Raw genomic sequence first — 25920 nt, forward strand, 5'->3', positions numbered from 1 at the left:
AAAATCTGAAATATGAAAGGATCAAAGTAAGCAGGCTTTGCTAGCTGTGTCTCTGTCACAATAGTGACAGATGCTCATGGCTAATGTAGAGCCTTCTGATATCCAAATTTGAGGAAAAGGAGAACATGTTGGTGTAAGAAAAAACAACAAACACAGTAGCTCATGTTTAGAATGACTTTTACTTATTATTTGGTTAATAAATCTGAAAAATATTTAAATAAATTTTAAAGAGTGCTTCCAATGTTTGCGGCTTTAAAATGTAAAATTCTTTAAAATTCATCTTCAGAAAATTCTGAGCTGCTGTTGTCCTCAATCTCCTCTTCAGCATCTTCCTGCAGCATGAAGAAGGAAGGGTCTGTGTTGACACTGCCATAGGTGCTGGCGACTGCTGCAAGTTTTTGCTGCAGAATGTGCCGCTTGTGTAAGATACAGCAGTGCAGCCCCCTGTGTCCCTCTTCAGTCAGCTCTCTTGGTGGATCTAAAGTAAAAAGTGAAGAAAACTGACATTGATAATCAAGCAGCATTTCAGGAACTATATAGTGGGGAAAATGCCCTGCAGTTTGAGTGCCCAACTCTGGTGTTTTACTGTTCATTAATGTGCAATAAATGAATAAATAAATAGAAAAACAGCTAGCAAAACTTAAACACTTTTTTTAAGAGGTGATTTAAAAATACTTTTAGATTTGAAGCAATATTTACAAGAAACAAATATCCTGCTTACAGGCATTAACATATTTTGACATTATTAAAACAACAACAGCAACAACATTTATAATACATACTATGGATCTTGATGTCCTCTTTAATCTCCCGAAGGAAGGTGTCCAGTTGGTCCAATGTATTTTTAAGATGTTGATAATGCTGAGTCATCTCTTTCACTATTATTATCTTCTCCTCATCCATGCGCTTGGCCAGCATGACTTGGTCAAACAGCCGCCTCTTCAAGCGGAGACTAACCACTATTTTGTTTAAATAAAATTGGAAGGTAAAAAAAATTAAAACACATTCAATTTTTCAGCTTTATGCCTAGCACAGTGCTCTTCATTAATAATTTTGTGTGCCTTGATAATAATATTGATAAATAAACTTGTCCAACAAGGAAAATGTATAAGGGTAATAATCTAGATAATGCCCTATAAAATATCCTATCATCCCAAATTATAAATATAATTATGCAGCCAAAACACCCAAATGATAACAACTGAAGCAAAACACTACAATTTAACAAATAAAGTTAAAGAAATGCTAATAGCAGTATCAAGATGTGTGCTTTTAATTTAAGACATACTGTGTTGGCTGTAGGGCTGTGCAAAAAATCGACTGCGATTATCATGCGCGTGTCATCAGTAAAGCCGGTTCAGTGATTAGTATTAAATCGGCATCAGCTGCTTTCAGATGGAGCGGCATTTATTACACAGACCCGTAGTTCACTGAGAAGCTAGGCAAAATCGGGTTCATAATCGAGGAAAATCGACTCTGATTATCTATGGGATTTTGCCTAGCTTCTCAGTGAACTACAGCTCTGTGTAATAAATGCCGCTCCATCTGAAAGCAGCTGATGCCGATTTACTTCTAATCACAGAACCGGCTTTACTGATGACACGCGCATGATAATCGCAGTCGATTTTTTGCACAGCTCTAGTTGGCTGTGTTACATATTGCATGATGTAGGATATTAAATATTAGTGTTAGGATAAAAGTGTTAAATTGCTGACTGGTATTCATTGAATCAACTGAATTATATGAATTAAAAAAAGCACAAAAATACAACAATACTAACCATCTCCTTGTGCTTCCCAAGGCAGAATGAAATCATCAGAGAGACAGCATGCTGCTTCTGTGTCAATTGTGTCTTCACAGCCAGGAAGGGTGTTGTACTGCACTATCCTCTCTCGGAGTGTCTTTTTGAGCTCACCAAGTCTTCTCCGTTTGCGCTGCCTTGTTTGGTTGCTGTCTGTAAGGTTAAAAAAAGTGATTAGGAAAAAGAAAAAAAGCAAGCTGAGTAAAAGTACCAAATACCATTCTGTCGATACAGATCACGCTTCTTTCTTCGGATCGAATAAATGATCTCATCAATTTCTTTCTGGAGCTCTTCCTGGCTACCGGGAGTACTGTCTCTCTCTAGAAAAACAGAAATAGCCAAAAGTAAACATTACAGAAAACATAGTATCACCACAGAAATGTAGCCAAATGTATGGAAAAAGTACCATATTTTCCGGACTACAAGTGTTTTTTTCCATAGTTTGGCCGGTGCTGCGTCTTATAGTCAGGTGCGCCTTGTAAGTCAGAATGAATTAATTTGGACATATGAGAGGCAAGAGACAACATTACAGTCTACAGCCGCAATAGTCTGCTATATGATGCTCATGTATTTATGTAATCTAATGAATTTAGTGATGTGGAATGACGAGCCTGCGAACTTGATGCATGCTGGCTTGTTCTGTTAATATCGCCTATTCAGCCTCTCAGGTATGCTCTGTATGCTATTGTTGATCGTCTAAATAACTGATAATGTCACGTTTAACGTACAGACACAGATTTAGCCTGCTGTTCTGTCTGCTATTGTTTAGTTGAATAACTCGTCTTTCCAGATTAAATGTCTGTTCTTCGGCTTGGATTTTGTGAAATAATTTTCTAAATAAATGCAACGTATAGTCTACTGCGACTAATATATGTTATTTCGTCTTCATGAAGCATTTTTAATTGATGCGACCCCAGAGCGACTTATAGTCTGGAAAATACGGAACCATTGTATACACTCGCAATTATGACATACCAGTTGCTGCCCATTGCTGCACCTCACACACCCACCGATCTGCATCCTCCTCAGAGATGTTTAACTCCTGCTTGAGACTCTCAAGATTGGCTGCTTCCATTTCAGCCCTCTGTGTAGTCTATTTAAAAAAATAAAAATTACTAGTATCACTACAAAATTAGTGAACACGGCCCCACACTACCAAAAATTATGCAGTCAAGATTTGGGGAATTCTCAGGGGTCAGCACAGCTAGAATGCAATGGCTGAGCCTTGCCCTAGAAGAATCACTTCCTTGATCATGGTGCTTTAAGTAAATGACAAACAACATCTATAGTCAAAATTGATTTACTGCATCAAGTACCTACTGTCTTTTGACATATTTTTGAAACATCTTTGTACTATAAAAAATGTGAAGTTAATATTTGTAGTTAATCGACACCAGTTTAACGTCTGTAGACCATGTAATACAAATTTATGTCAAAACACCTCCAGGGCCCAGAAAACACCTCAGGACCTAAAACATACAGTGTAGCCTTCTTACTTTGACAAATCTTTTTGCCAGTGTCTTGTGAAGACTCTCCACCTTCCTATTGTTCCATGCCATGGCAAGCACAGTTATCATATCTGCTCTGCCTTTTAAAACAAAACAGATAAGAACAAATTAATTGTACAATCTAGTATTATGTGTCCAACACAAGGGTTATTTCTTTTTTAACCAACCTGACTTGGTCATGTACTTTGTAGTAAGAGCTGCCCTTGAAAGGAAACTATTGACCTGTTCCACCTCTTCACCGACAGTATTTCCTGCACCATCTTGGCTTCTACCACCCCACCTAACCTGCTCCAAAACATAAGATCAAGACATTTGTCATTAAAATCTTATTTATTAGTTGGTGTATCCTCAATGAATTTGGTGCCATTAGCAAATTTTATTATTTTAATGATCTTAGGTAGAATTATCATGAAAGCAAAGCTTTCATAACAGCAGTTGTGCAATTACAATTTTAACTGTAATGTTAATAATGTTTTAAAAGTTCATCAGTGTTGTGTGTATATTACCCAAAACGCACACTAAATAAGTTATTTTAAACTTATCCTTGAGGATGTCTCACTGATATGACACACTTGATTTAACTCATCAGCTCATTAGTAGAGACTTGAATTGGACCTGAACTGGGTGTGTCAGAAAAGGGAGACATACTGTACAAAATGCAGAGCTGGGGGTCATCCAGGACAGGTTTGGCAACCACTGCAAGTATATCACTAATGTGCATAACCTTTTCTGAAACATGCATATTGAAAGACATAGAAATCCAGCAAATGTTTTTCTGATGCCGTAAGGATATGCTCCTGAAACATATTTCCCCAGTTCCACAGACAAGGCTTAAGCTAGTCTCAGACTAAAATGCATGTTTGAGTGGTTTTAATGGAAAGTAACTTGCGCTGACATATCTTAAAACATGTCAGAGTCATTGTTTTGTCTCAAGATGTACACCAGTAATGTTTTTACTTTTCTAGTGTACATTTATAGTGTAACTTAATTATCCTAATTGAACTAAGGCCTAATCGTGGCTTTGTCTAAGCCTTGTCTGTGAAACAGGTCCATTGTGACATAAACTTAACTCTGTACACTGTACCTCACATTTGCCAGTGTGGGCCTTAGCATGCATTACGGAGAGGAAAGGCTTCATCATGGTTAGTGGTTGGAGCTCAGGCAACTTCTCTGCCATCTTTTCCAAATAAGGCCAATACCTGTAATGGGAAAAACGCTTAGTTTATGAGGTGCGTGGCAAAAATGGTAAGGAGACAAACCAGGACCAATGTTACTACCTATGTACAATTCCTGTAAACAATCATGAACACCATGTAGTCATATGAATAGTAATATTGCATTATATCTGCAAGAAAATCTGTGGTAGATGTAAACTGATAAAACTGTACCCATATTAACCTTATATTAAGTCCATAATATATTAAATGTGTTCTTTTTAGCTAGACATGGTGTTTTTCTCATGCATGGCATAGATTACAAACTGTAAGACATTAGTTGTCATTTGGCAATGGCTATCTACCTGCAAGCAATGTCCATACAGAAGAATGTCACATTTGCAGCTTGTGCCAGTTCCTTCTGCAGGAACATTGGGTAGGCATATATTTCACCACGATAGTGATTCAAGCCTTGCAGCAAGATTCCATGTCTGCACACCGCTATTTCAAGGCCCTCTTCATCCACCTTGGCCCGGGATTTCTGTGATGTTTCTCTGCCTGCTGTAAATGTTGCTGGCCCACAGACATCATGACCTGTCCTCTGAAAGTAAAAACAATATGGTACATGTAATACCAGGACAAGTTTTTAAAAGCTAAGGTTAATAGAGTTGAATAAATCCTTACACTACACATCTGGCTTCTTATTTGCTCAACAAAGGCAGATACTTTGGCATCTTGTGCGATGAACAGTCCATCAAAAAGAGGTGGTTCGTCTGTCCTGTTAAATAAGAAAATTTTCATCAACAACACAATTAAATAATCATAAATGTTGCATTTACCTTAATTAATATGAAATTTAACCAGAAACGTGCCACGCATTTTAATCAGTATTAATTTGATCTGAACACTGTGTTTAGGGTATCAGCTTTAATTTGTCCTATGGCATGAACTTGTGCAAGAAGTTAAAAACATACTGTATCAAGTACAAAAATAAATAACATTGTTAAAGTTTTAGTATATGTCTTAAGGCTACAGAAGGGAGACAAAAGTTATTAAACAATGTACAATATTATTGTCATAGAACTCTAATGTTACAAGCAAACAGTTTTTAAAATGTACCAATTTGGATACAAATTATTTGAATATTAAGCAAGCAATCATGCAATTTACACATTTTGTTATTTCTGAACTTTAAATATAAGTGTACTTTTATCATTTTTTTACCAACAAACTCAAAATTGTTTTTATGATGCTAAGAGCCAACATTTTTATATTAAAGAAATATGTTCATATGCCAGGACATGACTGAAATTGTATGTATGTAGAAACTTACATGTTATAGCAATAAGATGCAGCATAGTTTCTCTATAAATAACTATCAAGTCCATCCAACCAATAGCTATACTTGTTTTTCTTTAGAGGGTCATGGCATGGGGGGTCTAGAGCCGTGAGTTGCCGCATGGACAGTCTGTCACTGTATTTCTTGGCTAAACCAAAAGACTAAAAAAGACTAAAAAAGTGCACAAGTGTGCCATCCTATATCTAAATTGTAAACGATAATAAAAAATTCCACTGACCCTTTGGATTTCTTGAATCTGTAATGTTTTCTATTGCCGTCTGCAGATATAGCCAGCATGTCTGGTGTGCATGCTGGGCATTTAAAAGGCTCCATCAAGCACAGATCTTCCTTTTTATAACTGCAGAAGGCAAACTCCCGAAAAACTCTATTAAACGTATTGCCACAAATACTACCCATCTGGAAAAAAAAAATGGAACAGTTTTGGTTAATAAAAGATTTTAAAGTCTGAAATTTAAGAAACATTCTAAATGAAAACAGCCCTTACCCGACCAGTGGAAAGAGATCGATGCTCAAGCATTTTGAGGAATGCTTGTTGGGATAAGGATGGGCTAGCTAACTTCATCTGCTCGAATGATGTGAACACATCAAACTTAAACAGCATTTGGCAGCTGGTGGTTGCTGGCCAATATCTAAATTTAAGCAAGTCACCAATTCCAGGAGTCCATTTAGTAGAACACAGTGGACAGCATACACTAGGCAGGCACAGGTTGTATGGACCTTAAAACAAACATGTGTTAACCATTTGACCAGTATTTGTACAGCACAGGACAACACAATAATAGTAATCAATTATTATGCTTAACTTCATCTAGTGGGATATAAAATGTAGAAGGAAGTGAAAAGACATACCATTGATTGTCACCAAGACAGTCTGCTTTCCTGGGGTGATTATGAGGTCTTGGTTTGGACCGCAGGAGCAGATTTGCAGTGGCGGAAGAATTGGAAGCATACACACTGCAGTAAATCACATTTTTAGAAAGTAATATCAGTAATGTCTACACATTTACTAAACAAATAAAAAAACAGATAAAGGAAACAGCAGACAGAGCTTTTATAGTACCACTGTACATGAAGTGAACATTATGAAAACACGGTAAGAGGACATACTAAAATATCTGAACATACCTTGTTCATTGAGGTGATACTGGTCACCACAAACCACCACAAAGGATGTTGGTGGAATAGGATTGAAAAACCCATCAAACATAACTTCTCTGTTATGCAAAACATTTTTTCTGTGGATCTCTGTGTCGCATGTGGAACAGAAAAACTGAATTCCCGAGGGAACACAGTCCAAGCACCGGACAACAGCATCAGTCATCTTGCATTGTTGACAGCAATGCTGGTTTACAGTCTCTGCAGTCAACATGCAATTTAAAATTTCTGGCATCGCAGCCTTGAATTTTTTTTCAGAGATAGCCTGTCTTTTTGTCCACGCAGACATGGTGGTTGTGTCTTCTTCCACCGATGCAGTGACAGTGACTGAATTTACCAGGTCTTTTAGTCTCTGAAGATGTTGATCTAAATTAATAATAAAAAAGATACTAATAATAATGATAATAATAAGATAAAAAAGGTTCATCAATGCACTGTGAACTAACATGAACAAACAAAGAACAACTGTATTTTCATAAGCTAATGTTAAGAAAACATTAGTGTATACAGAAACTGTGCGTTCACACCGCACAGGCGAAAGCATCAAAGTGGCCAGAAGTCATTCATTTTTTAATGAGAGTGGCGACGAGCTCCGGCACGGCGTGTCATGTACAGGGTGAGCATCAAGGAGAGTTGAAATCAGCTCAACTTTATGGTAATGAGCTATGACACGGTTTGGCGGCAACAAATCGGAAGGCGGAAACGTTCGGCAGCAACCTCTGCTTGAGAGGATTCCAGAGAATGCATTCGAGCATCAGAGCGTCCACAGTTTTTCTATAGCGTCGTTGACAGGGCAGCCGGAGCTTTTTTTGACGCTCTCGCCGGTGTAAACGCACAGTAACAAATGTATTGCACATGGTTAGTTCTAGTTTAAGTAATGAAACTTATAGTAAAGTTTTACTGCAATTTCTTATTTGGCTTTATCACTTCATGTGCATTACGGAAATGGTCACTACATACATTTTGACACTTTCCTAATTTTGAAGTTTTTACATTTAAATATTAAGGCTGATATTATTTAGGCTTTCAATTCAATATGCTTACCAAGATTTGGGACCTCCTGTTGAATTTCATTCACCTCCTCAACTTCAGAGAGCTCCTCAACTTCTGAAACCTTAGTGCCAGAGGGTTTCACTGCAAACACAAAATACAATGCTATAGAAAACATTACTTCTGACCAGAAGCATAAACACTTGTAGACAACAGCATGCCTGTACAATTTACTGACCAGATCGATTCTTCATAATCCTAACACGTTGTGGTAGGATGTTCCCATGCTGGTCTCTCTTCCTCCAGGAAACATTGGAGACTTTAGGTCCCTTTTGCTTTCTTTTCTTTTTGGTCTGAAAGTAAAAACTAAATGAGGGAGACATAAGGAGAGCTATTTTCTTAGGAAAATAATGTATGAAAAGTATTACATTTGTGGTTTCAAACTCATCTGCCAAGGTTTTTGCTGCTTCCAGCCATTGTCTGAATGCCTCAGATGCCATTTGCCGATTTTTTAAAGATAAATAACGAAAGGATAAAGGTATGAAGAAATACAAATAGGGAGAGAGATAAACACAAGAAAAAGGAGAGAAACAGAGAGAGAGGCTCTTAAAAGAACCGTTTGATTTGTAAAATATTTCACTGATAAAGGATGGGTACAAAAACCTGAAAACAAAGAGATGAGATGATTAGTTATACTATCATTCAACTTGTTTCTGAAAGTTACATTTAGATATATACAAAGTAAATGACTAAAACGGGAATTAAACAGGGTCAAAGGGGAATAAGCAGAGTGTCTACACAAGCTCCAAGTGCACCAATCAAAACAACTACACATACTGGTCCATGCCAAACTGTGCCTGTAAATCTGAATTTACTAATGAATATTATTTATTGTCTTTGACTATAGTCTAAAATAGGCTATAATAATGAACCTGATTTTGTAATTAATTCATCTGTGATGTTTTAATTCTTTAAAATGTAATATTCCAGGTTGAATTGATACCCTGAATTTAAATCATTTAGAAAGCTGTTAAACTGTTATGCCCTGATAATATTATTATATATGCTGAAAACACCTTCGGGATACTGAAATTTATTGTGGCAATATGACAGACATTGCAGTAACGTTACACGACATAGAACTCGGTAACGTTACATATGAATAATTCAAACTTTATTTTAGTTATAAATTAACCGTATAAGTTAGGGTAAGCACCATAAAGAATCGTGTTTTGCTAGTTAATTAAGAAGCCGGATTTTGCATCTGAGGTAGCTTAGTTAGCAGCACCTGCAAGATAACGTTACTGTAGGTAGCAAAGTAATAACGGGCTAGCTTCTTAATGGGTAAAATGTTATTCTCAACAGACTTGTAATTAAAACGCCAAGATGCACTTGCTTAGCTCCACATGAATTGCAAACTATCAACACGACTACAAATACATATTTTAAAAAACAACACAGACATTTTACCTTCGTCCGTCAGGAAAACACCTAGCCACGCCTGCCTTCTTCTTCTTCGTCGTCGTTTCCTTCAACTTCCTCTTGGTTCGTTTAATTATTTATTTTTATTATTTATTTTCATTCAGCGCAACTTGGAATAATTAAAATATAATATATAATATAAATACATTTGCGGCGCTGAATATATATATTCAGCGCCGCAAATGTAAAATGTATAATTATATTATATATTATATTTTCAATACGTTACAAATAATTATATGATATAACGTTAAACTGTATCCGTTTTTATTAGTTTTTTTTAATCTTTTTTTCTTACAAAAGGTTTATAATTTAATTAATCATTTGATGTGATAAGAGTTATTGATGTGGCTGATTTCTTTCCAAGATATTTAAAAACATCATAAAAACATATATAACTTTTAATTACACAACTTCTCCTGTATTATAATCTTGATTAAATACGATTATAAAACGAATAGTATTTTGATTGGTAATGACAGTCAAACGCCATTTCATGACAAACGAAACTGTCGTTATTTAAAGGGATACTAGAGGGCGCCCTAACTTTAAAACGTAACAGTAGGTCGTTTTAAGCGGCTTGCACATACGACATACTGGGTCGTATTTTGGAGGAGGACAGTCTACTTTGAGAATCATGACAGTAATGTTATGGAAATATATATATAATTTAATGGTAGTATTATTTTTAATTCAAGTTATTACTGTGCAATATCCAAACAATTAATACTGTGCAATATGTGCTTACTGGAATAAAAATTTTTCAGTATTTAATTATTGTGAAGTAATATTTCTTTAATTACACCAGCCTGATGGTGTTATGAAGAAGGGTAAGTACATGGTTACTTTTAAATGTTATGGCATAATAACAAAAAAAGAGAACCAGGTCATTGTGATAGTTAAATGATAAAATGTAAAATTGTATCTGTCACTACCTCGAAAGTAATTTCACAAAAACTACATGGTATCACGGCTGTAAAATGCTGTATTGCCTGTTCCTACTTAATTTCTCAGCTGTGTTGATATAACCAAAAGATATCTTTCTAGAGATACTCAGTGTTGTTTCTTTTTATTTACCTGTAATTAATTAGATAGGTTTGAGGAAACTACACAGTATCAGGGTTGTAAAATGCAGAATCACCTATTTTATTTTTTCCTATTTACCATCTGCTATGTAAAATAGGCTAACATATGATGGAACTGTTCAATTCATCAGACAAATACCTCCTGCAGATCTTTTATAAACTCCTCTCATATCCTTTTGATATTTTCACATCTTTTATGAAATTATCTTTGGCTACATTTTTTATTTTATTAACACTTTACGAATATGTTTGAGCACATTTTCCTTTTGGTGCTATTATTCAGTTAGAGCAAATGTGCAAAAAAGTAGGAAAGTCTTTGCTGTTCATTTAACTTTCAGTATTGAGTGAAGTTTTTTCAAGCTTTAAATTGCCTTCTTTACATTACATTAATACTCTGCTCTCTATGGATTAACCTTAACCTCTGTATTTTGCTAATTTTGTTGACCTCTGGTTTTCTTTGCTTTCTCTGGAAAAAATGTCTGTACAGTAGAAATGACAGAATTACTGACAGCTGTTTGGCAGTAACTTACTGTAGATTTAAATGTACACTGTAAAAATTAGCTGTAATTATGAAACATTATGATGTTTCATGTTCATTTAACTTTGAACAAACTGTTGCCAGTAAATAACATTAATTTAAAATCTACAGTAAGCTACTTGGAGGCTAGTTGCCAGTAAAACCCAGATACTGTAATTTCTACAAAAATGTTTTTACAGTGTATGTTATTTACTGGCAACAGCTGTTGAAAGTTAAATAAACATTAAACATTAACATGTCTTTAGCTTTACAGAATAAAACTATAAAATAACAGCCTTATTCAAATCATCCTGGGAAACAAAATCAAAAAAGGAAAAAAAACACAGAAAAATGTTAATACTATTTTCTGGTCCTAGAATGCTTTCCTAAGGCTGTTATTATTTTATAGTTTTATTCTGTAAAGATAAAGAATTTAATGTTTATTGTTCATTTAACTTTGAACAAACTGTTGCCAGTTAATAACATACATTTAAATCTACAGTAAGTTACTGGCAAACAGCTGACAGTAATACTGCCAAAATTATTTACAGGGAATTGAGTTGAGTTGACCCTGAAGAGAGATTACAGAATGACAGATTATCCATCTTGACCAGAAACAAACTCAGTGGACAAAACCTCATACAGGCAGACACAGAAAAACATGTGCTGTTAAAAGTGTCTGTAGAAATACTTCACTTCACTTTGTTTTATTTTTACTTTTATTTCACTTCACTTCACTTCACTTCACTTCACTTCACTTCACTACACTATTATCAATTTCAACAATATGAAGTTAAACATTGGCGGATGTGAAATATTGATTGCAAGAGATTGGATAGAATTCACATCTTTACTTTTGTTACAAATTACAATGACATTGTGATACAAACTTTACAGTTCAAATAAAATTAATTTACCAAAGCATTCACAATTTCTCCAAAAAAAACGTTTGAGAGTTCAATGTCAGAGTTTGCTTTTATGTTGTGCACAAATGACTAGACTATGAGGAAGTTGAACAAGATGAAAATACAGTTTTTTACGATTGCTATGACACTTTTTTCAATATTTTTAATAAATTTTCTAAACTCTAAAACCAACGCACCTACAACACACAACTGGCAAAACAGTTAATATTATCCTCAAAATCACACATTGTAAACTAAACTCTCACACAGTTTACAAAAACACTGTAAACATGTCTCAGAATCACATTTTCTCTTCCAACAGAAACATTTAGTCAATCATAACACAATGTCATGAAAAACACAAACATAAGATGGAAAAACAAAAACTGCATAAGTTTATGTGTAAGTCGGTCCTTATACAATAGACAGTAGATTGTATTGATTATAGACTGAGTTTTGCACTACAGTTTCTTTTGAAAACTTGTTTATATTTTTGTTTAGTTGGGTTTAGTAAATGCATGCATTGTGTTTGTTTTGCTGCAGAAATTCAAGACGAAAATTAATCATCTATCTTAGAGTACGGTTTATGAAAAAAAGACAGAATTGCTGCAGTAAAGACTTTACAGTATTTACAACAGGACATTACTGCAAGATAACAAACATATGCAAAATTACTTCCATTTACAATAAAAAAGTAAAAATAACAAAAATACAAACAGAAAAAGCCACTGAAAAATAAAGTAAAAGGAAAATCTCATCATCTAATCTATTGTGTTTCTATTTGGCCACGTGTTTTCATTCACATCACACCTGATGTCTTCTCTGTCAAGGCATCTTGGAAAGAATGTTTGCCATGTCTTTTCCACCCCTGACAGTGTTCATGTGTGATGTCTGGAAATGCACCATCTATTGCATCCAGGTGGGACTGGAGGAAAACCTTCCCCTTGTCCTGGTGGTCTTCCACTGACTCTTGCAGACATATATGTTGCTCATATTGTTCTTTTCCACACAAGATCGACCTAAAGAGGCCCTCCTTTACTGTATACCATATAGTCATGCAATTGAGAGAACCTGAGTGTGTTTCAGGTGGGAATCAGCTGTGATTTATATATTTGCATTGGTACAATAAGTTGTTTTTCAATCCCAATGGAATAAAATACAGGGGATATATTTATGTTTCAATTTATCATATAAACAGCTGTTTACTTTGACTATAAGTGAGGTTTAGCACATGATGTTATCTGTTTTGACATGCTGTGTGAAAGCATTTGTAAATTTGACATTAAAAATCTATTGTTTTTGGTCTTGTTTAAGCTTAAAGCAGTAAAATAAGTTAAAGCATTTTAAATTTGTGTTAATTATGTGCATTTTGTGTTAAACCAACAAGAAACGTGTTAATAGTATAGCTTACACAGGTGGATGTAGTGCTAACTGTGTTAAGAGTTTTGAAAACTTGTTAAAAGTATTGAAAAATCTGTCAAAGCAATCGTAAAAAACTGTAAAACCTGCGTGGTTCTCAGTGTAAATGCCATGCGCAAGATGTAACACTGGGTGGCAGCAAAGTCTTATTTTACTAATTTACTAAAGCTGAGCTTGCAAAGACCTTTCACTCAACAACCAAGAAACAACAGCAACAGCATAGATAGATAGATAGATAGATAGATAGATAGATAGATAGATAGATAGATAGATAGATAGATAGATAGATAGATAGATAGATAGATAGATAGATAGATAGATAGATAGATGCTTTAAAAACACATAGGGGCGGTTTCCCGGACCAGGATTAGCTTAATCCAGGACTAGGCCTTAGTTTAATTAGGAAATATAACTAGTTTTAACAAACATGCCTTACTAAAAACATTACCTGTGTGCATTTTGAGGTAAAACAAAGGGCACTGATGTATTTTAAGATATGTCAGTGCAAGTTATTTTCAGTTTGGAGAGCTCTTAAAAGTGTTTAAGTCTAGGACTAGTCTAATCCCTGTCCGGGAAACCGCCCCATTGTGTTACAGGATTATTGTTTAATTGTTTTGCTGTTTGCTTAATTTATTTATATAAATGTAAATGATATGTTGAATATTAGCTCATATGTTTGTTGATTGTTACCATTATTGAGGTTTGTTTGTGTATAATGATTGTATATATATAGAAAATTATAGCCAAGGTTAATTTAACCAATTAAAATGTGTGTATTGACTATAGGCAAAATGTCTGGGGGTAACAGGGAATAAATTAATAAAACTTTCATTGCATCTTTTTGTAATTCTCAACAATTCGTTTTTTAACAGTTTGAATTTCTCATAGCTTACAATTACAAAAGTAATAGTTCTTATATTTAAACTAAGCAATCTGTAATTATTATAAACTGTGTTTTATTTTACAGTAATTCCATGGAAATGTCATTGAAATTATAAAAATCTTTGTAGCATGTTTATTTTGTTAGTTACCCACTCATGCGGTGAAAAGCACAGTATTTAGTATTTAATCAAGTTTTTTTCTAGTGGAAATTTTACTTTTTATGTCAGATTTTATAAATCTTTTTAACTCTAAAGCACTAAGCTATTATCATTTCCATCAAGTTTGTTCAGAATAGATGACCCGAGATTGAATGTGTATCAGTATGGTTTCACATTTTCCCTGCAGCTATTACAATAATGTAAAAAAAAAAATTTGGTTATATTTTAATTTGAAGGATAGAATCAATTGTAAAACACATTGAGCTTGAGGTTTGTAATCAACATATTAACCCATATTACAAGAAAAAATGCCTCCAATAAGAAAGAAATAATAAACTAATAATTAATAATTCTTAAATAAAATAGAATTTCATGACATTAATTTACTTTCATAAAATAAATCACATTTTCCCCAAAATTACCATCACATTATTGCAAAAATGTCCCTTTTCTGATATTGTAGTAGTAAAAATCTAATTTCCATTAATGTAATGCAAATTACAAACAAAGGAAATTACTTAAATAAGAGCATAATTACATATAATGGTTTTATTGAATGTACCTTTATTCCTGTTTACATTCAATTAACTGTTTTAAATTGTATTATTTACAACAATTACAGTAAATGTATTACTTATTAATTTTACAGTGACTAATGAGACCATTGAGAATAATAAGAATAAATATGTAAATTGTATGAATGCATTACTGTAATGAGAAAATGTGCTTAGTTATCATAATACAAGTTTTAAAAATAGCCCAGAGCATCATGCAAAATACAATCTCTTGATTATGGGGTGAAATGTGACCTGAACATTTTTCTTGTAATTTACCCACTGGTCTGTTTTGATGTCCACCGCTCGCTTTTAATTGCCTTGCCAAAGCAAGATGTTTTTTCCCCATAGAAAGAAAGAAAGAAAAAGAAGAAAGACCCATGGAAAGACGAATGAGTCCATAGATACTCGTTCTTGTTCAAGGTGCCACTGTCAACCCCGGGTCTCAGTACATCAGAGTACCATAATGCATGTTAGACTTTGGGTATTTTGAAGGTTGGCTGCCTCTGTAACTCAGCGATGACAAGTACTTCCCAGTCGGCATCTCTGTCTGTAGGGGAGACAAAGGGAGACTCCGGCCCAGAGCCAAGCAAATAGATGTGCACACTGCGGTCAGTCAGTTCCCAAGGCCAGGGGCCAGGGGCTGCATGACAAAAGGTCCCCGAGCTGAGGGCCGCCTTCCCCTGGAGAGAGAGTGGCGCTTCTGCCCAGCAGGACCCCTTTACTCGAGGAAGAGGAGGTGCCGGTAAGTGTGTGTATGAACCCGTATGCTTTTCATTCTGTTTGAAAGGGAATCAGATATCTGAAATCTCTTAGGTATAAACAAGCGCCTAAAGAAATAAACCACTTCAACGAACACATGTGTCTTTTCTATACGTGTACATTTATATAAAAACGCATTTGTTCACAAAAAAGGGCAAGGTAAAATACATGCACTTTAATTTGGGCATTACAATTGTATTTACCATTTCTTTTCTTACATATATTAAAAAGCTTTAGCTGTTTTTCATCCTAACTCATGCAGTGCTTTAACAGATTGAGAGATCACTGTAGCATTTTTTCTATTTTCAAAAAAGAGCATTGCACAAAAACGCATCAGTAAACAGCATAGAGCAAATCGTCAGCTATGAGACATCAGTTAACAAGCAAACCTTAGACAGGGGCTGCATTGCTCTCCATCAGGAGAATATGATTTGCAATGTGTTTTTTCTACGAAGCTGAAAAGGAAGAGTTTAGAGAGAGGGGGAGCTAAAGACGGGTCGGTGGGATGCCCATCAGTCTCTCCACACTTCTGCTGTCACTTTCTTTGTGATGGCGCATTATTCGGACCCCCGACCACAGGTTCCTATAGGTTACTGCTGACTGCCGGGGGATAGAGTCAGACATCACGCTATATTTTAACCAAGCAATATACTCACAGGAGTCTCACATCAAAACCATATTTAATTGATTATTTGTATATGTAAAAAAACAGCAACAATTTTAGTTGCCAGTAAGGCTGTAAATAAACATGAGTAGGGGTTAAAGTAAAATTTTAAAGAAAAACGTAATTTTAAAAGATAATATCTTAGACAGAGATTTATTTTCGCTGTGTTCAATAACTTACAAAAATACCAGGTGGAATTTTGTAAAAATGTCAAACAACTTCAGTATAATTTCACTTTGGACATAAGTAGCACATTGTTCCTTTTGACCCCACCTGCAGGGACAAAAGTAACACAACAAAACAAGATCGATTTTTGTGTTACACATGTTTTTATTAAATATACATGACTATGACGTCGTTAATATGTAACTGCAAACATATTTTCTTATTTATGTTTGTAAAAAATAATGAAACTACATTTTCATTTTAAATTTCAGGTTTTGTTTCAAAAGCAACCAACAGTACAAACTTAAATTGTGGAGAATAAAACATTTTTCAACAGTTTGAACACTATGAAAATGAAATTAAATCAAATTATAACAATTTATATATTTTTAACATATCATCACCTTCCTAAACTAATTGCATAAGTAATTTTTTCAGGTTTCTCAGAAAACACAAATAAATGGAACTAACTTCAGAGGTTGAGTAGATTTGTGTTCATCTTGATGCAGCTGCCATTTAGAAAAGCTTGTAAAAAGTCATGCTCTTGACTTAGGCCATTATACTACTGGGGTAGAATAGCATGATCTGTTCAAATGAGGATGTGGGCAATTTTACCAGACATGGCCAGAATCATGAGATGACTTATGCAAAAAAAAATTGTCAAAAAATGACTTGGGCAATTAGTTTAGGAAGGTGACGATATACAACAGTATTATCAGCGGCCAAAAGGATCTCCTCACATTTAAACCCAATGTACTTTTATTATGAAAAACTGAGAAGTGAAACTTTAGGATGTGTTGGAGCACTAAATAACTTGTAGATTGATCAGTTACTCATGAAACAAGAAACACAATGCGATGTAAGAAAAAAATGACCACTTTAGGAATTTACTTATCATGGTTGAAAACACCTTTCCGAATCTACACGTGAAAAACGGTGAGTAAATAACGCAATATTTGTCAGGTCTGTCAATGGTTTTGTGCCTAAGGTGTTGTAATATTTTGGGATGCAAATGTTTTCACGACTCGGAGAAAATCGCTTTGTTACTTTCTTCCCGTGTTACTTTTGCCCAGGTTCCCTTTCAGTCGGTCACTACGACGTCACGTCGTGACCGACGAATTGGGAACCGCTCCGCGGGTGACCTATCTACTTCGAGAAACTATAAAAACGCCAATGAACTTGGCATGCAGGTATTTGCATAATGCCGGCGCCGCCCCGCCAGGTGCGTATATAAGCCGCAGGTGCACAATACCAAATTAGCTTTTATTGCTTCGAAGCCGGCAGACATCTGCTCTCGAGAAGCTTTCTATCTGATCTTCGTAGATCCTGTTCTGGAAGGGAAGAAAATAAGAGCTCAGCTTGCTGAAGTTGGTTGGGCAAAGACACCTCAGCGGAGGCTCGCAGTGTTTTTCTCCACCCTTTCTCTCTCTCTCTCTGTCTCTTTAATTTAGGACTTGAGTTCGAGTGAGTGCGTTGCCTCTCCCTGTGTGTTTCACCAGCTCGCACAAAAGAGTGATTTCCCTAAAAGAGCAGCACGTTTGAGCTTTGTGTCTTTTTAAAGACAGCCACTCATTCGTGTCACGGTCGGGGTCGTCTTTTTAAAGATGGATTTCCGTCCGTGTTCGGTTTCTGGATGCGGTGTGTTCATCGCCCCCCGGGATGGCCACCAGCGTTGTCTTTCGTGTCTGGGGCTCCAGCACGCAGAGGCAGCGTTGCGTGATAGTTCATGCTCCATCTGTGAGGGCATGACTATGGCGGATTTGCGGAGACGGGTGTCGTTTCTCCGGGAACGGCCCCCGCCTTCCAAGCCTGGTACTGCTAAGAGCGCAGTTACTAGGCTTGCGAAGGATGATCTCCGTATAACGGTGCTGGGTCGGTCTGCTGGTTCGTCCAGCAGCTCCCAGCGCCCTGATCCGTTACCAGCGGAGGTCCCGATGGAGACGAGCGGCCCGTGTTCTACGGTGTCCTCGCGCTCTGTCGAGCCTCCACCCGACGTGATGTCCACCGTAACATCGGAAGGGGGGTTGTCAGCCTCGGACGTCGATCCGGATCCGCTCCCGCCTTCGGGCCAGGTTGCGGCTTCTGTGTTCGACCCCGAGATGGCAGCCATGCTCGCTCGGGCGGCGGAGGCGGTCGGCTTGGAGTGGACTAAACCTCCCCCACCTGAACCGTCCCGCCTCGATGATTGGTTCTTCGGGGGTGCCAGGGCTTCTCAGTCCTCGCCCCCGGTGCCTTTCTTCCCCGAGGTGCATGAAGAGCTGACGCGGTCGTGGAAAACCCCGTTTTCCGCCCGGAACCGACCGTTTCAGCCTTCACCCCTCACCTCTCTCGAGGGTGGAGATGCCAAGGGGTACACTGGTATCCCGTCAGTGGAGCGGCCGGTCGCGATGCAGTTGTGTCCGGCCGGTGTCGCTTCCTCCTGGCGGGACCAGCCTACTCTCCCCTCACGGGCCTGTAAGCAGTCTTCGGCGCTGTCCGGTGCTGCTTACAAGGCTTGTGGGGAGGCAGCCTCTGCCCTGCATGCCATGGCATTGCTGCAGGTCCACCAGGCTAAGGCTCTGAGGGACCTGCACGCGGGAGGTCACGACTCGGCGGAGTTCTCTGAACTGCGTGCGGCTACGGATCTGGCGCTTCGTGCGACCAAGGTCACCGCACGCGCCGTCGGGCGTGCGATGTCTACCCTGGTAGTCCAGGAACGCCATCTCTGGCTGTGTCTGGCGGACATGAAGGATGCTGATAAGACCCGGCTCCTGAATGCTCCGGTTTCCCAGACCGGCCTGTTCGGCGAGACGGTCGAGGAGTTTGCCCAGCAATTCTCCGCGGCCAAGAAGCAGACTGAGGCCATCGCTCAGATCATGCCACGTCGGAAGCGTCCTGCGCCTGCCCCGTCCACGTCGGCACCTCAGCCTGCTCCTCGCCGAGGGCGTCCTGCGGCGGCCGCCTCCGTTCCTCCCCGGGGCTCTTCTAAGAAGCGAGGAACCGGTCATCAGCAGCCCGCCCCGCCCGCTCAGCCCGCTTCAAAGGGTGGAAAAAGAAAATCGAAGCGGCCCTGAGACGGGCGACCTAGAGATGGAGGGGATCGCTCTTCGGGAGATGGTGAAAGCACCACTCCCCCCACCGGAGGAGGGCCGGTTGGGGAATCCTTTGTTTCAATTTTCTGTTCCGCCGACTTTTCAGTCGGCACCCACAATTCCACAAAAAGAGCGAATTCCACTTCCATCTCTAGGTCTTCAGATGAGCGCCGGAGACACGAGCGGGCTCATAACCCCCCCTCGTTCTCCGACTCATCAGAGGAGTACGAGAGCAACGCACGGGCTCATAACCCCATCGCGCTTTCTGACTTCTCAGGGGAGAGAAGACATTCACGGGCTCATAACCCATCGTCTTCCTCCCCCTTCGCCAGAGGGTGCATCGAGTGGCGTGAGGTGTCTTCAGCAGAGCCTCCCTTACTCACCCACCCAGCAGCGGACTCAGGTGAGTGTTATCATGCACAACACTGCTGTCGGTGCGGCCAATACGCACACACCGGCGATCACCTCCGTTGCGCCCGCCGCGGGTACACCGATCGTGCCTTTAGTCCCTCTCGCACGGTGTCTGGGGGCGTGGGAACAGCTTCCCAGCCCGTCGCGTTGGCTTTTACGCACGATTCGTCTCGGCTACGCGATCCAATTTGCCCGGCGTCCCCCCAAATTCTCCGGCGTTCGTTTCACTGCGGTGAGAGCTGCCGATGCGCACGTCCTCCGTGCGGAGATCGCTGTCCTACTGGCGAAGGACGCGATCGAGCCGGTCCCTCCAGCCGAGATGAGGTCAGGGTTTTACAGCCCTTACTTTATTGTACCCAAGAAAAGCGGCGGCTTGCGACCGATCCTGGACCTGCGTTCGCTGAACTGTGCACTTCACAGAATGCCGTTCAAGATGCTGACGCCCAAGCGCATATTTCCATGCATTCGTCCAAACGATTGGTTCGCATCCATCGACCTGAAGGACGCGTACTTCCACGTATCAATTCTCCCCCGGCACAGGCCGTTTCTCCGCTTTGCGTTCGAGGGGCGAGCATACCAGTACAAAGTCCTCCCATTCGGGCTCTCTCTGTCTCCCCGTGTATTCACCAAAGTAGTGGAGGGGGCTTTAAAACCCCTGAGAGAGAGAGGTGTGCGCATTCTCGCGTATCTGGACGATTGGCTAATAATAGCTCAAACACGTCAGACGCTGTGCGATCACAGAGATTTAACTTTAAAACACCTCGCTCGTTTGGGTCTTCGGGTCAACTGGGAAAAGAGCAAGCTTTGCCCCGTGCAGAGAATCTCTTTTCTCGGTATGGAACTGGACTCGATCGATTTGACAGCTCGTCTAACAGAAGCGCGTGTACAGTCGATTCTGACTTGCCTGAATTCATTAAAGAGCAAGAGCGCGGTCCCGCTGAAACAATTTCAGAAGCTTTTGGGGCATATGGCAGCAGCCGCAGCTGTAACTCCGCTCGGACTGCTCCATATGCGACCGCTTCAGCATTGGCTGCACGATCGAGTCCCGAGGAGAGCGTGGCTGCGCGGCATTCACCGTGTTATCATTACACCTGCGTGTCGTCGCACTTTCACTCCGTGGTCAGACCGTGCGTTTCTCCGAGCCGGTGTGCCTCTGAGACAGGTCTCCAGGCATGCAATAGTATGCACAGATGCTTCGGACACGGGGTGGGGGGCCACGTACGATGGGCTTGCGGCTTCGGGGGTCTGGACGGCACCCCAGCTGCATTGGCACATAAATTGCCGAGAAATGTGGGCTGTATATCTTGCGCTCGTCCGTTTCAGCAACGAGTTACAGGGCAAAGATGTATTAGTTCGCACAGACAACACTGCGACCGTGGCGTACATCAATCGTCAAGGCGGTTTACGCTCGCGTCACCTGTCGCATCTCGCCCGTCATCTCCTCACTTGGAGTCAGAAGAATTTGAGGTCTCTTCGTGCCATTTACATCCCGGGCACGCTCAATGTAGAGGCGGATGCGCTCTCTCGGGCTGCGCGTCCCGGCGAATGGCGACTCCACCCCATTGCGGTTCAGCAGATTTGGAGACGTTTCGGCAAAGCGCAGATAGATCTGTTTGCTTCCCCAGAGACGACCCATTGTCGCCTGTTCTATTCACTAGCCGACGACTCGCTCGGCGTGGATGCATTGGCACACAGCTGGCCGCGAAACATGCGCAAATACGCGTTCCCTCCGGTGAGCCTCATTGCGCAAACCCTATGCAAAATCCGGGAGGACGAGGAGAGCGTGCTGTTGGTGGCACCGTATTGGACAACCAGGAGTTGGTTTCCAGAACTCTCTCTCCTCGCGACAGCCCCTCCTTGGAAGATTCCCCTGAGGAAGGACCTTCTTTCTCAACAAGAGGGCACATTATGGCACCCGCGCCCCGACCTGTGGAACCTCCATGTGTGGTCTCTGGACGGGGCACGGAGGATTTGATTGATTTACCGCAAGAGGTATCGTACACTATTGCTGCAGCGCGAGCGCCGTCTACGAGACAGGCTTACGCGCTTAAATGGAACCTGTTTGTCGACTGGTGTTCTTCCCAAAGTGAAAACCCCCGAGAATGCCCGATTAGTATTGTGCTTTTATATCTCCAGCGCCGTTTGGAGAATAGGCTGTCACCATCCACTATTAAAGTCGATATCGCTGCGATATCAGCTCACCATTCACCCGTAAACGGTAGAACAGTGGGTCAGCACGACCTGGTCATTAGATTTCTCAGAGGCGCTCGAAGACTGAATCCTTCGCGTCCTCCCTCTATTCCTCCTTGGGACCTGTCCTTGGTGCTGAAATCACTCCAGGAAGCCCCATTTGAGCCTCTGCATAGTGTGAGTGTTAAATTTCTTACTATGAAAACATTAACTCTCCTTGCTTTGGCTTCTGTTAAGAGGATAGGGGATATTCATGCATTTTCGGTCGACGAATCGTGCCTTCAGTTCGGGCCGGCTGCATCCAGCGTAACACTGAGACCCCGGCCCGGCTTTGTGCCCAAAGTTCCCACCACTCCTTTCAGAGATCAAGTGGTGAACCTCCAAGCGCTGCCTTTGGAGGAGGCAGACCCAGCCACGGCTTTGTTATGCCCTGTTCGTGCACTACGTGTGTATATAGACAGGACGCAAAGCTTTAGGACCTCAGATCAGCTCTTTGTTTGTTATGGTGGTCAGCAGAAAGGAAAAGCTGTCACCAAGCAGAGGATGTCCCATTGGATTGTGGATACTATAGCCCTTGCATATCAAAAGCAGAATGTGCCTTGTCCATTTAATTTACGTGCTCACTCTACACGCAGTGTGGCATCATCTTGGGCACTGGCTCGCGGTTCCTCGCTAACAGATATTTGTAGAGCTGCAGGCTGGGCGACACCTAATACGTTCACAAGATTCTATAGTGTTCGTGTCGAACCGGTTTCCACTCGGGTTCTTTCTACTAACTAGTTAAGAATGCCGAGGGTCGGCTCGTGTGTCGGCTTGGAGCCTCTATTTTGGTGCTGCACATCTGCACCAATATGGAAGGCCATCGGGCAAAAACGTCTAAAAAACTGTTTTTGCCTCTCCTCCACCGCCCTGATAGCTGGTGTTGCGGAGCATCCGCTGTCAACCTATCACTGATGTATTCTCTGTAAACCTGTGTAGGCTAGGCGTCCACATTTGTCCCCTACGTGGGGTTCATTTGTGTGTATACTCCGTGGGGTACTAATCCTCCACGTTTTCCTTAGCAGAGCCTGCTCTGCATCTCTCTGCATACTATGTTTTGTTCAGAGACTTTTTATGAGCAACCTATCGGTTGTTTCATATTTTTATGTCATCCATTCAACCTTCTTAGGGGATGGCTTCCGCAGTGTTCTAGCTCCGCTCAGTTTAGACGCTTCCCCAGTTCGCTGCTTCACTATCGTGGGTTAAGGAACAGGTAGTGACCGGCCTTCTGCATTTCGCCTTAGGTTCCGCCCCCTATGTGGAGGGCGGAGGGCTTTTACAGACACTGGAAGGGTTCAGCTGCAGTGGCGTTTTGGTAGGGATTCCCAATTCGTCGGTCACGACGTGACGTCGTAGTGACCGACTGAAAGGGAACGTCTCGGTTACGTATGTAACCCTCGTTCCCTGAAGGAAGGGAACGGAGACGTCACGTCCCGTCGCCACAGTTTGCTGTTCCATTGCTGTTTTCAGGCCGGGCACTGTTGCTCGGCTTCTCAGCAATAATATAGCTAATTTGGTATTGTGCACCTGCGGCTTATATACGCACCTGGCGGGGCGGCGCCGGCATTATGCAAATACCTGCATGCCAAGTTCATTGGCGTTTTTATAGTTTCTCGAAGTAGATAGGTCACCCGCGGAGCGGTTCCCAATTCGTCGGTCACGACGTGACGTCTCCGTTCCCTTCCTTCAGGGAACGAGGGTTACATACGTAACCGAGACGTTCTCCTCTATTGTAAATCATAAAAATACAATTACACTGTAAAAACACACAATGTAAAAATACTCACACAAACACACACGCACACGCACACGCACACACGTGTAGTTTCATTGTAAAAAAAAGGAAATTTACAGAACTGTAACTGCTAGTAAGGCTGTAACTTTACATGAAATTAAATTTAGAGGACTGGATTAAAAAAAAAAATATGCATTTTAATAGTGGTGACAACTAAATGAAAAGCTTCGAGTTGCAATGCATCCTGGGTATCAACATAGTACAAAACTCATTCATAACTCCCAGAATGCACTGCAGCATTAATAAATTATGCAGAATAACAGGGGATTATCACACTTCCGAGTTTCATTGGCGGACTTGTCAACTTTGTGCATGTCCACTTCCGACGCAGTTAAGTACATTTTCCACATATTTGTACTTAAGTAGAAACTATAGTGCATACTTTTGACTTAAATTTTTCATCAAATTATTTGTATTTTTACTTTACTTTTCTACAACACCATCGTTCATTTACGTACCTTTCTCAACAACTTTCTGTTCAATCTGGACCAGCAGAACTGGCATTACGATCCACCGGAAGTGGATGTGCACAAAGATCGCTATAAAATTGGAAGTACTACTATCACATAGCGTGATAATCCCTATTGTTAATAATCTGAATATTTTGTTGATCTGTCACCATTGTTAAGATCCATACGCCAATTCCTTGTCTGTGTGTGTGTCTCACTTAAACAGTAATTGACTTTTTTATGTGGACAGGGATTTAAAATTTCATGTGAATATCAGATTGGTACAACATCATTCAATCTCACGCTGCATACCACACATTTAATATAATTAAGGCAAAAGATAACCTTCAAAATGACACCAGCAAAAGATAAATCAGACTATTGTGAGTATAGTATCATTTGATCATGTTTTTACTTATAACAAATGTGCATTACAAACACACAGTTACAGCACCCAATGAAATGAGACATTGAAAGGCAAGGGTTAAGAGCCAAACTAAATCAAACACTGAACTGGTAACATCAAATAAAACCCCATCTTAACCTCTGTTAATTCTCAATAAAACCTTCTGTCAATGTATGACAGAATAACAGAAATCAAATCAAAAACAATAAAGTCCTGGTAATGGTGTTTGTGGAGTGGTTTAATCCTCTGATGTGATGTTGGACACTGAGTCTCCGAGTGTTACATCTGAGTGCTGTTCATTTATGGTGTATTCCAAGAAATGTATGTTTTTTACAGCTCAGAATGAATAGTTTTACAGTACGTACTGTTTCTGTTGTAATACAGCATTGTCGGTAGAATTTGGCTGTTTTACAGTAATTTTTTACAGTGTACTGTATAGGTATATGAGCTTTATATCTGCTTGAATAAAATGCATTTTATGACAAAGATCTGACCCTTTAATATAACATTTAGCAATTATATATAATATCTTAATATCTCAAATTAAAATAAATCTTAATTGTTTCTACTAAATAACAATAAGATTATTTGGAAACATTTGCTTTAAAGATGAATCTCCTGAGAAAAATACATAAGAACTTTTACACAGGGCTCCTCTGGAGTTCTCAACAGTGTCTCAGAATGTGCTCACATTTTCCCAGATATCAATGTCTGCATTCGAAACGCAAGTATTTCACCAAAAATTACAAACTGGAGAAAACTGTAACAGAACTGACTTGTACACTAATAAATGTGCTTAAAAGGTGCTTCACAGTGATACCATAGCGGGCATTTCGTACTGCGGAAATTTTTTTGTAGTACCCAAATTATTTGCGGGACTGCCAGCATTTTCGGACCACAGGAACTGAGGGCGATTTAAGTATCACGACCGTCCAGGACTTCTGATTTTGTGGGGCCTAAATTAGCTCCTGCTCCAAAGTAGTGTCTAACCAGCACAA

The 25920-nt window shown here is 39.8% G+C and overlaps 1 protein-coding gene across 1 annotated transcript; it reads right to left on the reverse strand.

Moving 5' to 3' along the window:
• Nucleotides 1-201: 201 nt before the first annotated feature.
• Nucleotides 202-9523, reverse strand: LOC135731585 (uncharacterized). The gene is made up of 18 exons (XM_065249665.2): nucleotides 9439-9523; nucleotides 8397-8631; nucleotides 8207-8321; nucleotides 8023-8112; nucleotides 6949-7344; nucleotides 6673-6777; nucleotides 6308-6540; nucleotides 6041-6219; nucleotides 5148-5241; nucleotides 4829-5064; nucleotides 4394-4508; nucleotides 3477-3594; nucleotides 3298-3389; nucleotides 2777-2894; nucleotides 2020-2121; nucleotides 1781-1954; nucleotides 783-959; nucleotides 202-478 (listed from the first exon to the last, which is right to left on the reverse strand). The coding sequence occupies exons 2-18, from the start codon at nucleotides 8466-8468 to the stop codon at nucleotides 270-272; spliced, it is 2625 nt and encodes an 874-aa protein (XP_065105737.1). The 5' UTR covers nucleotides 8469-8631; nucleotides 9439-9523; the 3' UTR covers nucleotides 202-269.
• Between the last annotated feature and the right edge of the window lie 16397 nt (nucleotides 9524-25920).

The sequence above is a fragment of the Paramisgurnus dabryanus genome, chromosome 20 (genome assembly GCF_030506205.2).
Source record: "Paramisgurnus dabryanus chromosome 20, PD_genome_1.1, whole genome shotgun sequence".
Lineage (NCBI taxonomy): Eukaryota > Metazoa > Chordata > Actinopteri > Cypriniformes > Cobitidae > Paramisgurnus > Paramisgurnus dabryanus.